Raw genomic sequence first — 16,131 nt, forward strand, 5'->3', positions numbered from 1 at the left:
CTGGTATTTACTCTGGTATTTGGAAACAGCTGCCCTGAGAGATCAAGGAGTAACCTCCAACCTATTCTATTGTAGAGACTGCCGATCTTGCCACACTCAATGTACATGTGATAGCCTGGGGGAGTTGGGTGTAGGGAGTGTAGCTGTGCGGTTATTAAAGGGTGCTTGTTAACCCTTGCTATTTGTGACGCCAGGGTGAGGGCTCCTCAGTAATGCTTGTCCTACCGCCACCCTTCCCAAGAGCGATAGGGAGGTAGATAATAATGGAATGTCCACAACCGGAGAGTTTTCTGAAACAGGTATAACTTTTACTGAAGATTTTCTGCAAGCTTCAATAACTGAACAGTCTCTATGCATACAACTGCTTTCTTTGGAGATTGACAAAGGTTGGGACTTTAGCAAGTTAGAGTCTTTAGTTATTATGCACTGTTCCACTGGATTTAGGGGATTAGTTGCGGTCCAGTAGTCACGCTAGCTTTAGCGGGGGTAGTTTAGAACTCACGGTTTTAGTTTCTGCTGAGGCCGTAGGTTTTGAGGCCTAGCGTATCTTTGCAAGTTGCGTAGATCCGTCCTGCTAGTCCGGCATCCACGAGAGCAGGAACCCAAGAGAGAAATAATTGGCTACAGCTCCCTTATATGGGCAGGGGCTGGACTAGTTCTAATTGGTCCATTAGTGATGTCAATCACAATTACAAAGATTTGTGGGTAACACGTGACCCAAGGACCTCCTAAGGTCCTCCAACATACCATAGAGGAGATTAATATGGTCACATGACCGAAGGTCCTGAGCGTAGTTACTCTGACTTTGGGGACCTCTACACTAGGTACGGTATGCAATATGATACCGGGACACCACATACATTTTGGTGATTCCTTCCTCTATATGAAGCATCAGGGAAAAACATGTTGGAGCTGAATAGTCAAGTCATTGTTCTATGTCCTCACTAGTTTTCTTGTTGTCCTGTGCAGGGTAGTAGCTATAGGGGGTTCAGAGGTAGCAGTTGCATCGGGGCCCTGGTGCCTAAGGGGGAGCCAAAGCACATCTGCCCCATAAAAGACCAATATTATAATTGGCACATTGGGCCCTGTTGCAGATTTTGCCTTGGGGCCCAGAAGCTACAAGTTAAGCCTCTGGCCTTTTGGCTTTGGTAAAGTCATCGTTCTACGTCCTCCCTAGTTTTCTTATTGCCCTGTGCCTTTCCCCAGTGTGTCCTATGTTTCCCCTTAAAGGGGTACTCCGGTGGAAAAACAATTGTTTTCAAATTAACTGGTTCTAGAAAGTTATACAGATTTGTAAATTACTTCTATTAAAACATCTTAATCCTTCCAGTACTTATCAGCTGCTGTATAGAACAGAGGAAGTTGTATATTTCTTTCCAGTCTCACCACAGTGCTCTCTGCTGACACCTCTGTCCATGTCAGGAACTGTGCAGAGCAGGAGAGGTTTACTATGGGGATTTGCTTCTACTGTGGTCAGTTCCTGATGCAGACAGAGGTGTCAGCAGAGAGCACTGTGGTCAGACTGGAAAGAATTATACAACTTCCTCTGTAGTATACGGCGGCTGATAAGTACTGGAAGGATTACGTTTTTTTTTTTTTTTTTCTAGAAGTAATTTACAAATCTGTTTAAGTTTCTAGAACCAGTTGTTTTGAAAATGTGTTTAACCACTTATTTTTTTCCTACCGATCTAAATGACAGATAAACCTATCAGTATCAATAGAATGCAACAACAACACTGATAATATTTATTCTTTCTAAGGACCACTGTTCAATCCCAATACAGTGAATTATTGACAGTAGAGAACAGGGCTGAGATAGTTTTCCAGTTCATGTGTCGTAATACATTAATACAGCGGCAGTAATGTCCTGTGATTGTTAAGTCATATAGACCATTCATATTGCTGGGTGAATCGATATCAAATAAATTGTGGAGCTCTCTCTATAGTCAGCAGAAGAATAGTGCCGGCGATGTCACAGAATCAATAGTGGCCTTAGGGCACTTTTTTGTATCTCTGGTATTAAGCATAATATTTCTATTTTTGCACATTCTGAGAGCAAGTCCTTTAATAAAGCTATATTCACATCTTGTAGGTTTTTGAATAGTTATTGATTCTTATATTGAGGCACCCATTCCTGCAAAGCTGCATAGTCAAGAGTCATGCTCTTTCTTTTCTCTAATTTTATATAGCTACTTTAAAGGGGACATGTCACTGTGAAAATGCTATATGAACTATCACCATCATGGTATAGAGCAGGAGGAGCTGAGCAGATTGATATATATCTTTGTTAGCTAAATATTCAGTATAACTTGTTATTTAGTGATTGGAAATCTCTGGTCTTTTTATTCTTAGGAGTCCAGTGGGTGGTGTCACTCAATGATAGGACTGCCCAATAGACTCCTAATGATGGAACGATCAGAGATTTCAATTAATAAATTATAGGTTATGCTGAATCTTTTCCCACATAGATATATATTAATTCGGTCAGCTCATTCTGCTCTATAACATGATACCTACATATTAGATGCCATTTTCATGGTGACAGATTCCTTTTAAGCTCAGGTCTATGTCTGGCTGCAAGTTTGCTGACTGTTTTTAAAGGCAACCAACATAATTATGAATACAGCTCTGCGGTATAATACAAGCCATAGCTAAGAATAAGAATTGCAATTTCTTTAAAGAGTTACTTAACTTTTTATATACAGTACATTATTCATATCTGTATATTATTGTGGACATTTGGCCTAAAGTATTAGTGTCATTTAAAGAAACTTTTAACGAGACATGTCAAAAGTTTAGATTGCACCGGGTAATAGCCGGTCAGATTAGGCTGCCAGCCAGGATGTGAAGAGTACTGTTGCGCTTGACTCTTGACTGCATAGGGTCTCAGGTCTCCCCTCATTTGCAGGTCTCCTACAATGCACTTAAAGGGGTATTCCAGCTTTATACATCTTATCCCCTATCCAAAGAATGGAGCTGGGCGCTGGAGGCCCCCGCAGTCTCGGTGCAGCCCCCGGCATTCTGTGCCGGGCGCTGCCTCCGAGACGGGGCTGTGACGGAAATGCCCCCTAGTGATGTCACTCCACGCCCCTTCCATTCATGTCTATGGAAGGGTGCTGAACTGAGATCGCAGGAGTCCCCAGCCTTCTTATCAGGGGTCGCAGGGGTCCCCAGCCATCTTATGCCCTATCCTTTGGATAGGGGATAAGATGTATAAAGCCAGAATACCCCTTTAAAGACCAAACTTTGTGGTGTTGAATTAAAGTGGTTGTTCAGGGAATTTTATTACAATTAAATGTGCTCAAGCTGGGATAAAAACCATAAAAAACATGGATTTATCTGCCTTGATCCAAATCCCACAGCCCTTATGATTATCAGAACTAGAGGCCTGCTTTGCCCTTTCATTGTATAGCCAGACACAGTACCCGGCCAATAATGTTCCCAGACATCCCCTTTTATACTGTTTTTATGAGCGGACAATACTGTCAGGTGCTTTTAGGATATTGTGGCCTTATGTCCCCTCATTCTCCTTTTGAGGTGCTTCTACTTCAGCTATAGGCAGTATAAATGTATCATAAGTCCCTTGTGCACACAGTGGTGCTGGCATTTGTGCTGCCCTGTTAGTTTAATGGCTGTAGAAGGGATAAAATACGAAAGGCCGCACATCACAAAGATATAAAATGTCAAAGCCTTGGAATCGTTTTATCCACCACAACATCAAATCCTCAGTTCACAGATACACTACTAAAAAAGCAAAAGGAACAGGATACCATTAGTGGCATCATATGAAAAGAAAAGCCTTTCTGTATGATTTAACTTGTCTATTACAGATCTAGTTCTTGAGCGATCTATAAGTCAAAGGGATATAGGGTGCAGGACCGGCTGCATCTTAATGGACCAGTAAGTACTAGATGAAAGAAGATATAGTGGTAGATATGTAGTTGTGGTAGCCCTTGGGGGGTGTATGGTATCGGTATATAAGGGGTTAATGTTAACCCTATAGTTCGTGACGCCAGGCTGAGGGCTGGTATGCTGAGTCAATGCTCCGGCTTATCGCCGCCCTTCCCAGTAAGGATAGGTGCATGAAATGTCTGAAGGTCCACAAAGAGATTGAACTTGAACAACTTTACTTAAGTGCTTGCAGTATCCAAGGCACAGTAACAGTCTCATATAAACAGTCCTTATCTTGCTTAGTGACTGACAGTTGTTGCGGACCTTGAGCTAGTCATACAGTCTCTGAATTTAGGGTAGATATTTGCAGATCCGTCCGGATTTAGGGGTATTATTAGGTCCGGTGATGCTGCAGAGTGTCTGGGGATTGATACACTCTAGATTTAGAAATGTTCAGCCGTTGCCGCAAGGCTCGGGCCTAACTCACTGCGTTAGTTGCTGCGCAGATCCTTCTCTCATGACAGCCCACGAGGTAAGAGAGAGAAACATGGCCACCGCTCCCTTATATGGGCAGGGGGCAGGGCGAATCCAATTGGTCCGAACATCTGCCATTCACCATTACAGAGAGTAATGGGATTGTTTACATCACAGGGCCTCCAAAGGTCCTTAAGCTTAGTACCATAGAGTTCACCTAGTCACATGACCCGCAGGTCCTGCAACGCTATGGCACAGGTAATTAACCATTTATTTACAGATATATGGTTATATTTACATTAACCTTATATAGACCACTGGTCTATTAGTAGAAATAGAGGCGACAAGGGGTTAATTAAATGACAGGGATCCCTACGTCCTAGGGACTCTGGCTATGGGGACCCACACATACATAGGTACCGCATAGGATGCGGTACTGGGACACCACAAACCCTCTTACTAAAGATAAGTCGGCCTCGACGTCTGTCCCCTGAGACAGAGGGACTAGGACTAGAACAGGATGCTATAGAACAGGATGATCTGTATTTTTGCTATACATCCTAAGTAGACTAAACACATTTACATTTTTTTGATACCTTTCCTAGTATCTGGATTAGGCAATTAGAAATCTATCTAGACATATAATGCTATCTAGACATTTAATGCTATCTAGACATTTAGCGCTATCTAGACATTTAAAGAAGCTATCTATACTTTAGTTTCTAGCTTCCTATACAACTTTATAAAACTTATCATACATTTTGAAGCTTACTAGACAATTAGGCAGCTATCTGACATGTAGTTGCTAGCTCCTAAGACACTTTATTAGCTCTCTACACATTTCTATGAGGCTAAACTGAACATTAGCACATACTTCCATACATATGGCTAACTAGACATTAGTACAGCTCTCTATACAGTTAGCTTCAAGCTGACTAGGCACTTATATTATCTCACACATTCTATACGCCAACAATAAGTTACCTGTTAGTTAGTACACGAAAGCTATACTGGCTAGCCGGAAGCTAGATCACAGTAAGGGTGGCTGCTAGGGTCTACCGACTACACGCTACTTATCCCTAGAGCACTTCCAAAACAACCTACTAGGTTATTGTTAGGATTACGTGTTTAATTCTGTATTTGCAAGAGCACCTACTGGCCAGGCAGAGCATCTCACACACGCAATGAAAGGAGAAAAGAAGAAGTGTACCTAACAGTGGCAGGAATTGGGTATCAATATGCTACAATTCCTAAGTGTTTTCTTTAAGTGAGATATTTATTTTGATTTATGTACTAGAAAATTTTGAGGTAGCACCTTTTAAGTGAGTAATCTAGGGTACTATATGTGCAAGTACTAGTTTAAGTGGAATCCTCCCTACTAAACACCTTTAGTTTATTACACATTTATATGGACAAGAATTATACATATGTTTAGTGTTGAGTGTACACGTGCAGTACGTCGATATTTTCCATGTACAACTCTACCTTACTTTTTATGTACTGTGGGAGTGTGGCAAGAAAAGGGTGTATTTCCCTTGCTAACTCTGCTGAATGCTCCACCTGTGGCCTGATTAATGAGGGATCAGGAAGGGAAAGTGTGTTTAAAAGGAAAAGAAACAGAATAGTTGGGGCTCTCCCTGGGTAACAGCACATCGCTGTAGGGGGAGACACACGGACCCTGTTGAGGAAACACACAGCGAACTGTGAGCGGTCCAAGAAGTGAAGAAGTGGTGTGAACTTTGAGTAACAGGTTGCAGGGGCACATGTTTTATGCTGGCTGAGGGTAGCTCACCAGATAGTAGTCAGGGCATGCTGATATGTGTAGTCAGTGACCAGACGGTCTAGGACTTTGGTTTGTTCCTGAGTTATGTTTTGTTTTACCTGCAACCTGTCTAAATAAAGCTGGCAAGGTGCCAGGCTTGCATGAATAACCGTTGTCTGCGGGTTTATTGAGTGGAAACGTGTTCTGTGGCAGTTTCCAGGACGATCCCGGAGCTAATCCCCAAGGAGGAATCCTTACAATTGGTGTCGTATGCGGGCAAACACGTTGCTAGGAGCAACCAGTGGTCGAGTTGCAGTGAAGTTGTTGCTAGGGGCAACAGATCGCATCAAGCGAGTGGGCGCTCTTTCTCAAGTAAGGAGACAGGTGGACGGGCCACCTGCAGAGTGCAGATTACGTTTTGAGACTGTGTATAAAGGCGTTGCTAGGGGCAACGGAAAATTTTGTTGGCAAGCGGCTGACATTTCGGCAGAGGACTGTGCTGTGTTTGCAAGGTTTGAAGTGTTGCAAGATGGATGTCCTGATAAGTGCTTTGTTGCAGACGGCTGCAGCGCAGGAGGAAGCAAGCTTTGCAGAGTTTGAGAAGATTGCTATGCATGAGGCATGGCCCAAGACACACTGGGGAAACTTGGTGTATGGATTCATTGGAGGAGATGCCCAAAAAGTTCATTGTGAACTGGATCCAAAGATCTTACGGGACTATGAGAAAGTCAAGACAGAGATCCTGACTCAAGTGGGAATAAGCCGCGCTGCAAGACTACAGTGTGCACTGCAGCCTAACAGTGATGCTGGGTTTAAAGTTGCAGAGCTACTTAAAGAGCAAGTGGAGCGATGTTCTGCAGCAGAGAAGCTGGTGAGAGGTGTCCAGCACCAGCCCTTAACCGATTGGACGGCAAGAGATTCTGGTAAGACTGTTCCAGGGGTTATGGGGGCCATGTTTAGAGACTATGAGACTGTGCATAAAAATGATGAGACTGTGCATAAAAAAGCTGAGTCGGAGGGTGGTGTTTCCCTAGTTGACTGTGTGAACAGTGTTCAAGGTGGTACCAACCTATGTCCAGTTGCAAAATCATGTGAGGGTGGAGAACCCCTCATGAAGACTGATGAGACTGTTCACACTGTGCAGATCGGATTGAAAAAATCTGGTGAACAGAAAATGTTAAATGCAGGACTGGGAGAAAATGTAACAAAACACACTTTGCCTGAGTTAGGTCCTAGTGCTATGAACTGTCCTGTAAATTTTGAACATGTGCAATCTGATAATGTTTTTGTTGAAAAACTTATGTTGTGTTCAGATGTAAAGAGAACTGCTGCCACCTCTGACAGGACAAAAGAAAACCTGTGTGAGCTGGAAATAGAAGGTAAAAAGATGACGGTTTTGTTAGACCCTAGATGTGTAATAAGTCTGGTAAAGTCCAGCAGCAGATAGCGAGACCCCGCTATAGTGTCTATGCAGGCTGGTATCTGGGGTTATAAAACGGTTAATGTCTGTATTTCTACTCCCTATGGTACTATAGGTCACAAGGTTGCAATAGAGCCCTCCTTGGAGTATGATGTAGTACTGGGGACGGATTTTCAATTTTTTCAGCAATTATGGGAAGACTGTCAGGTGACTAGAGCAGGTACACCTGATAGGCCCACAACACTTGACTTGCACCACACACTAGTGGAGAGTTATATAGCAGAGGCTGAGGACGGGGAGTGTCAGCAGTCACTAGATATGTCAGATAGGGGTCTGCCAGACTGCTGGCGGAGCTGAAGACCAGACCGTGAGTCAAGTCCATGAGGATCCAGCGACTCAAGTGACAAGTGTGCCTCTGACTGAAACAGAATCTTCAGTCAAACCAGAAACGGATCAGGTACAGGAACATGGGTTCCATCCGCCAGCTGAAGGTGAGCCCAAGGTGGGGCTAGAGTTGCGCTGTCACCTGGAAGAAGTGAATGTGACTGGAAAAGAAGCTACAGAGATGTCTGTGGATAATGCAGAAGTACTGAAGAGAGTACATGTGGAGCTGGGTGCTGCGCTTACTGTCACAGACAGAGTCCTGAGTGAAGGAGATGTGACGTCTGGACCAGAGATGGATCGTGACCAGGAAAGTCGAACCACTGGACCAGATGTTGTTGCAGACCCAGGAGTCCTAGACCTTTCTGCTGGGCAGCAGAGAGACAGTGTTGAAGTGAAAGTGAAGTCTGCCAGTGAGCAGAGAGACAGTCCAGAGAGACTGTCCAGGAACTACCCTGAAGCCCAAGTGGCCAAGACCCTTGAAAAGGGGGAGACTACTCCTAAAGGTGAAGAGTCTGAACAAGTTTGCTTGAAGGAAGAGACAGGCCATGGACAGCTGACTGTCAGAGGACAAGAGAATGTCTCAAGGTCCAGCAGCAAGAGTAAGGAGACCACTGTAAGTAAGAGATCTCGGAAAAAACGCGCTGGTCTTGGTAAAAAAAGGGAGCAGATCCAGTACCCTGAAGAAACCTTACAGATGGTTTCTGCTAAATTGTCTCAAAAGGAAGAAGTGGTCCATCACCTGACAGAGGAGAAAGAAAAAATGCTTGCAGACTTGAATAAAGAGCTGGAAGCGACGCTTCAGCTGCAGAAAGATATGGAGCGCCACAAAAGTGAGTTTGCGGCTCTGCAGGATGAACTGTCTCGCTCCCAGGGTCTTATGACCAGCAAGGAGAGAGAATTGGAGATTCTGGCCAAGCAGATCTCATTCAAGGATGAAGAAGTGAATGTCCTGTGTGGGGCATATCTGGCTCTACAAAGTGATCACAAGGCTAGGTTGGTAGTCATGGAAGAGCTGGAGAAAGAGAAAGTGGTAATGGCTCACAAGGTGCAGAGCCTGGATGCGCAGAACGAAATGCACATTAAGTCTCGCGCAGCTGCCTTGGATTCACTGGGTACTCAGCTCTCTGAACAAGAGGCTCAGCTAAAAGTCTATTAGCAGAAAGTGTCCAAGATGGCGCAACTGAATAAAGACAATGAGCAGATGAGAGAACAACTGCTGTCCCTGGAGGATACTGTCAAAAACTTGACAGAATTGCTGGAAAGTGAGAAGAAGAACTCTGCTAAGCTCAAGAGTGAGCAGCAGAAATGTTTAATGCTGGAAGCGGACATGAAGGTCCTAAATGAAAGACGTGACAAAGCTATAGTAGAACTGGCTAACGAGAGGTTAAAAGTGTCTCAGATGGAAACTGAGGCCAAAGCCACAGCCGTCCGTGTAAAAGAAGAAAAACTGCTTGTGGGGCAAAAGCTACTGGAGACAGGGATGCTTTCTCTAAAAAAGGCGGAGTCTGAACAATGGACGCAAGAAACAGTAGAGTCTGAAGACCATGAGAAGAAGCCATATGAAAGGTCCTCTGAAGCTGAGACTGAGGTGAAACCATATGGGAAGTCCTCTGAAGCTGCAGAGATAGTGACATTGCATGGTGAAAATTCTGAGGCAGAGAAGTTCTCTGAGGTAGAAGTTAAACCAGAGATAACTGCAGAAGCTGCAAGTAAAGTCAGTGACACATCTGAAGGTGCAGGTGAAAAACTGGCCAAAGGAGCCAAGAGTTCTCAGCCTAAAAATGAGCCTGTGAAGGTCGGTGTCCCTAAAGAAAGGGCTAATAAGAAAGCAGAGTCCTTAAAAAGAGGTCCCTGTGATAGAAGACTGGGTTGTGGTAGAAACCCTAAGAGGCACTGGATTAGTTCCAGAAAACACTGGAAGAAAGTCCGCAGAAGTAGAATTTGGAGAAGAGTCCGTCTCAAGGAGAAGATGGACAGGTGCATTGAAGGGAAGCCTCCTGAAATTGTGGAGGATATCTTAGAAGTCCTGCAAATGGGTGATACAGGCTTGGTTGGCCACCAGCAAAGTTCGGGCGATGGTCATACCAGTGACAGAAGAAGACAATGGCCTGGAGCACCTGCCTTGTCCGCACCTAGTGTCCAGAGCACTGCACAGACCAAGATGGAGAATCTGGCGTTAGAAAGGTTTGACATGAATAGAGCTTTTTACAAGGAATTTGTCAAAGATGACCAAAAGTCGTGTGCTTGGTGGCTGATGAAAGTGCGAATGAAAGAAGGGTGCACAATTGAAGTGGTGCAGATAAAATTTACTGATGAAGGAAGCCAAGTGCCTCAAAACCTGTTGGACGTAGTTGTTCAAGGAAAAGGAAAGGCAGTTGGACTCTGCCTTTTGAATACAAGTGCTCCTTCCCGGTGGTCTGAGCAGAGGGGGGGGGGGGGGGGATATGTGGCAGTGTGGCAAGGAAAGGGTGTATTTCCCTTGCTAACTCTGCTGAATGCTCCACCTGTGGCCTGATTAATGAGGTATCAGGAAGGGAAAGTGTGTTGAAAAGGAAAAGAAACAGAATAGTTGGGGCTCTCCCTGGGTAACAGCACATCGCTGTAGGGGGAGACACACGGACCGTGTTGAGGAAACACACAGCGAACTGTGAGCGGTCCAAGAAGTGAAGAAGTGGTGTGAACTGTGAGTAACAGGTTGCAGGGGCACATGTTGTTTTATGCTGGCTGAGGGTAGCTCACCAGATAGTAGTCAGGGCATGCTGATATGTGTAGTCAGTGACCAGACGGTCTAGGACTTTGGTTTGTTCCTGAGTTATGTTTTGTTTTGCCTGCAACCTGTCTAAATAAAGCTGGCAAGGTGCCAGGCGTGCATGAATAACCGTTGTCTGCGGGTTTATTGAGTGGAAACGTGTCCTGTGGCAGTGTCCAGGACGATCCCGGAGCTAATCCCCAAGGAGGAATCCTTACAGTACATAGACATTAGACTATCTTTTCTATGTACAAACCTTACTTACTATTTATGTACACAGATACAAGGATATCTCTCCGTGTACAGAACCATAAACATATTTGCTATACATTTATCAACACTCCAACATGTTTCAGGTGCATTCACCCGATAAGTGCAACATTTATCATAAGAGTTCTTATGAAGCTGGTGGTATATACATGAAGCAGGCGTGTAAGGATCAGCAGTCCACCTACACTAGGAGTCCAAAGAAAATATACAAATTGGCGTGTAAGGATCAGCAGTCCACCTACACTAGAAGTTCATAGGAAGGGAAAGGTGAACACGGCCTTACCACAAATCAGCCGGGTACAGTCCTTGATGAATCTCCTACAGGCTAGGAGTCTCTTGACTTATTAGTCAGGCACAAGCTTAGTGGTTACGTTGCTGAACTTTAAACTGGAACAACTTAGCACAGTCCTGCTAGGCACTTTTCTTGAACTTGGCTACTGTAAGACAAAATGGTTAGACAGAAAAACAATATGACATTACTTTAGAGTCTCTTTAGAAGATGTTCTTCTTTACTCTTGTAGTGCCTCTCTTGGTTCCTCTATATCTGCCAACATCAGGGGCAGGATCAGACTTAACATAGCTTTGCCACACCACATTGGTGAGGATAGAGTGGTGGAAAGCAGTTTGAGAAGGGGTTATAGGCTTACTAGCCGGGATCACAGTGGGGCAATAGGGCTTGAGCACCATCTCCAAATTAGGAGCAACCCATGACCCTTTCGTTGGTACCTTAGGAACTGGCAAACTCTCACTGCTCCGAGAGGGCCTTGGTACATCTGTGGGTACCCCAGGGTTAGACAAACTCTCACTGCTCCGAGAGGGTCTAGGTACCGACTTGGGTGGCCGCAACTTTGGCCTGTTTTCTTCACCCTGTGTAGAACTTGACTCTCGACGGTATGAAGAAGATGAAGAATTTGACTCTTTAATGTACATAGAAGATGATGAACTTGACTCTTGAGGCTCCTCCTCCTTGGGTACGCTGGTGGAGGCTTTAGGAGCAGACCTTTTCGGCCTCAAGTTGAAGGGATCGGACTCCCAATCTGTTGACGGGAAATATTTGAAAGGAAGCTGTGTTGGGGCTGTTGGTCTGGTGACCGCTGCAGCCCATTCTCCATGAAGGCTCTGGACGGGGTGTAATCCCCAATTTCACCCACCTCCAAGGTGTTAAACTTCTTATGGAGATATGGCCTTTGCACTGCTCGCCGGTTTACGAGGATGGTCTGCCCAGTGTGGCAGTCAAGGAGTGTCCCATAACCTCTGAGCTTGTCGAACTTGGCCACAGTTGCTCTTCTTCTTTCTAATGGCTCCTCCCCTTCTCGGGGGTGATCCCATTTACGGATATACAATGCCTCCATTTCTTTGGTATTTTCTTGATACCGCACTCTTTCTTCATAAGGCAAATGTACGTGCTTTGGAGCGTAGAGTTCTTTGTAACGGGCCTTTAGCTTTTCCATCAATTCGGCTAGCTCGGCTTCTTGACGGGCCCTTTCCCTTTCTGCAGTTGGGATTGGTGGGAGTGCCTTCCCAGGTGACGGTAAAAATACTCAGTGCATGTACTCGATCAGCTCCGGCTCATCTCCGAACACCCATTGCGGCAATTTTGGTGAGCATGGTCGTGCACTTGGCAAGCTTGATCAAGGAATGACCTCAGGGCTGGAGGAGGAAGAATTGTCCGCTTCTGGCGGGGTACTCACAGCAGACTCCTCCGACGGGATCTCGGCCCACGAGCCCCAGGTCCTGTGGTGAGGGGACAATCTCACCGGTGACGCACCTCCAGGTGTCCTTGCACTGTTCGCTGGAGGTGTCTCTGGCCAATCGTCGTCATCATCAGGCAGTGGGGGAAGATTGCAGGCCCCCTCTTCGTCCAATGACAACCGCTGCAGACGGCCAGCAAGCTGTTGAAAAAGTTGGGCTGCGACTGCCACAACTTTCCGTATTTCCGGCGCCATTTTGCCAACTTGACCACATGGAATGCTGCTCTCCGCCATGTCTGTACTCTTCGGCTCTCTGTGCAGACTGAAGAGGTTGTTCTGTGTGGCGTCTTTTATAGTAGAAAACATGTAAAAAAAGAAAATTTTCAGTTTTTTTTTTGTCTTTTATAGTAGGCTTCTCTAAAATGGCGCTGGGAAGGAAGGACACTATCGGTGCAGCCCCGACTTCCGGTCCCTCCAGAAACGACTCCTGCATCTCTGAGTTCCCTTTTGGCTGGCATACAGCAACTTGGTGTCCACGCCCAGGAGCGGGGCGTGGCGCAGCGCAGGCTTTCTTCGCGCGCTTTCCCGGCAGCAGTTCGGCTCCGCCTGTGCCCGTCTCCTAGGGCACGCGCGTGATGGAGCTCTGAGATTTAAAGGGCCTGTGTGCCCTTAATTACTGTTTGCACCTGACACTAACTAATAAAGTCCCTGCACCTCCCACGCCCCCCTGCCGGATCTTCAGTGCACTTTGCCTAAGAGAAAGCGTTCCCATTGCCTGTTTTGCCTACCCGTGTTACGGCTACAGAGGGAGCCACTCCCCCCCCCCCCCCAATTTGCACAGCAGAAAAAAATAAAAAAATGAAGCCAGCACCTATACCCAATACACAGGTGCATGCTGCTGTGGCAAGTACAAAACATGTAAAAATATAAAATGTCAGCTCTTTTTGATCAAAACGTGTCCCCCCATCCACCACGCGGAGGTGTTCCCCCACACATTAGGCCCAGGCAATATTCACCCACATTAAGCAGGTAGTGTTCCCCCACATTAGGCAGGCAGTGTTCCCCCACATTATGTAAGCAGTGTTCCCCCACAGACATACAGCCTCCAGCCATATACAGTGTATGGCTGGAGGCTGTATGCCTGTGTACTGTCCACTTCAGAGCTCCGACCACCGATCCGGCTATAGCAGTAGGTCCCGGGACCGGTGGTCAGAGCACCGAAGATGACGTGCCGCTGGTCACTTACCAAGCTGGCCAGCGCGCGTCTTCCTCCTTCTCGATCCTCCGGTCCTCGGCGCCTTCGTTTCTATGGGCGCACGCACGAGTCGTCATTGACGTCCCGGCGTGCGCTATCTCCCGGCGGCCCCTGCTTTTTTAAAGAGTTAATAGTGATGGGGGGAATTGCCCTGTCGCTACAGGACGGGCAAACACCGGCTCTGCTCGGGGCCCCAAGCAATTGCTTGGTTTGCCTGTCCTGTTGCGACGGGCCTGGAGTCGGCTGTGTGTCTTGACCTCCACCGAACCCGCAAGACTGACTCAGCATGAGCTTTGTAGCCACACGTTGCAGACTGGAGGTCAGAGGACCCTGGTTCTCCGGATATTTTATTTCTGTATCCAGCTGGAATAATCTGGGGGCTCATTCACACTTTACTATTTGCTATAGTTTGGCTGCATTAGCCTTTTCTGTGACCGTTCACTGTGCTAAAAAAAGATTATAACAATACTGTACCCTACTTGTGCTTGTGTCTTAGCTGAATGTTAACAGAGAATAAGGTTCATTGTTTAAGAAACATCCTATATCTAAGATACAGCATTAATAAATGTAATCGGACAGCTGTGTACACAACACTAGAAGGAATTACCAGAATGTGGACATCACAGGACAAAGGAGATGCACAATAGGAGGATCACCGAAGACGACAGAAGAGTAAACACTAGCAGCCTCTGCCACCGTACACTCAGATTACCACTAATGCATGGTAGACTGCTCAGGGCAGCCAAGTGTAATAAGAATGTTCCACTAGGAGCTTCACACAAACATAACACTGACACATTTCTAAAATGTAACATAGTTGCTGTTCAGGGAGAGAAGGGTGTAGGGTGGAGTTTTTCAAGTGGTTCCCCTTTAACCCCTTAATGCTCCTTAACATACATTTACATCATGGAAGTGTTAAGGATCTATGCAGTGGGATCAGGTGCCGAGCCCTCTCCACACACAGCAACTTTTAGATGCTTTCATAAGACAACAGCCCTGGTCAGTGACTGGCACCGGAGCTAGCTGCACTGCTGATCATTTAAAGGGGTACTCCACTTCTCAGCATTTGGAACAAACTGTTCCGAACGCTGGAGCCGGTGCCGGGAGCTGGTGACGTCATTGTCCTGTTGAAAAATAAATGATGGTCCAACTAAACGCAAACTGGATGGAATAGCATGCCGCTGCAAGATGCTGTGGTAGCCATGCTGGTCCAGTATGCCTTCAATTTTGAATAAATCCCCAACAGTGTCACCAGCAAAGCACCCCCACACCATCACACCTCCTCCTCCATGCTTCACGGTGGGAACCAGGCATGTAGAGTCCATCCGTTCACCTTTTCTGCGTCGCACAAAGACACGGTGGTTGGAACCAAAGATCTCACATTTGGACTCATCAGACCAAAGCACAGATTTCCACTGGTCTAATGTCCATTCCTTGTGTTCTTTAGCCCAAACAAGTCTCTTCTGCTTGTTGCCTGTCCTTAGCAGTGGTTTCCTAGCAGATATTCTACCATGAAGGCCTGATTCACACAGTCTCCTCTTAACAGATGTTCTAGAGATGTGTCTGCTGCTAGAACTCTGTGCGGCATTGACCTGGTCTCTAATCTGAGCTGCTGTTAACCTGAGATTTCTGAGGCTGATGACTTGGACGAACTTATCCTCCGCAGCAGAGGTGACTCTTGGGCTTCCTTTCCTGGGGCGGTCCGCATGTGAACCAATTTCTTTGTAGCTCTTGATGGTTTTTGTGACTGCACTTGGGGACACTTTCCACCTAGAATATGACATATTTTCAGTTGTTTCACACTTTTTTGTTATGTCTATAATTCCACATGTGTTAATTCATAGTTTTGATGCCTTCAGTGTGAATCTATAATTTTCATAGTCATGACAATAAAGAAAATCTTCTTTGAATGAGAAGGTGTGTCCAAACTTTTGGTCTGTACTGTATATCTACAGTCATGGCAGTAAATGTTGGCACCCTTGACATTTTTCAAGAAAATCAATAAGCTTCTTACACCTCTCAGCCGGAATGTTGTTCCTTTGCAAACTGCTCCAGGTCTCTCTTGAAGGGTGCCTTTTCCCAACAGCAATTTTATGATTTCTCCACAGGTGTTCAATGGGATTTAGATCTGAACTCATTGCTGCCACTTCAGAACTGTCCAGCACTTTGTTGCCATCCATTTTCTTTTCCATTGCCATCCTTTTCTGGGTGCTTTTTGACGTATGTTTGTGGTCA

At 45.7% G+C, this 16,131-nt stretch overlaps 1 protein-coding gene across 2 annotated transcripts in view; it reads left to right on the forward strand.

The window, feature by feature from the left end:
* The window catches only part of ANKRD65 (ankyrin repeat domain 65), a 104,447-nt gene that overhangs the window by 53,442 nt on the left and 34,874 nt on the right, over positions 1-16,131 (forward strand). Inside the window, exon 1 of one of the 2 annotated variants that reach the window (XM_056542532.1) lies at positions 6,507-7,050. The exons of the other annotated variant lie outside the window; for it this stretch is intronic. Within the exon in view, the coding sequence (XP_056398507.1) occupies positions 6,657-7,050 (394 nt within the window). The 5' untranslated portion in view covers positions 6,507-6,656. Of the gene's footprint in view, positions 1-6,506; positions 7,051-16,131 lie in introns of those variants that run through there. 2 annotated transcript variants of the gene reach the window in all.

Source organism: Hyla sarda, chromosome 10 (genome assembly GCF_029499605.1).
Source record: "Hyla sarda isolate aHylSar1 chromosome 10, aHylSar1.hap1, whole genome shotgun sequence".
Classification (NCBI taxonomy): Eukaryota; Metazoa; Chordata; class Amphibia; order Anura; family Hylidae; genus Hyla; species Hyla sarda.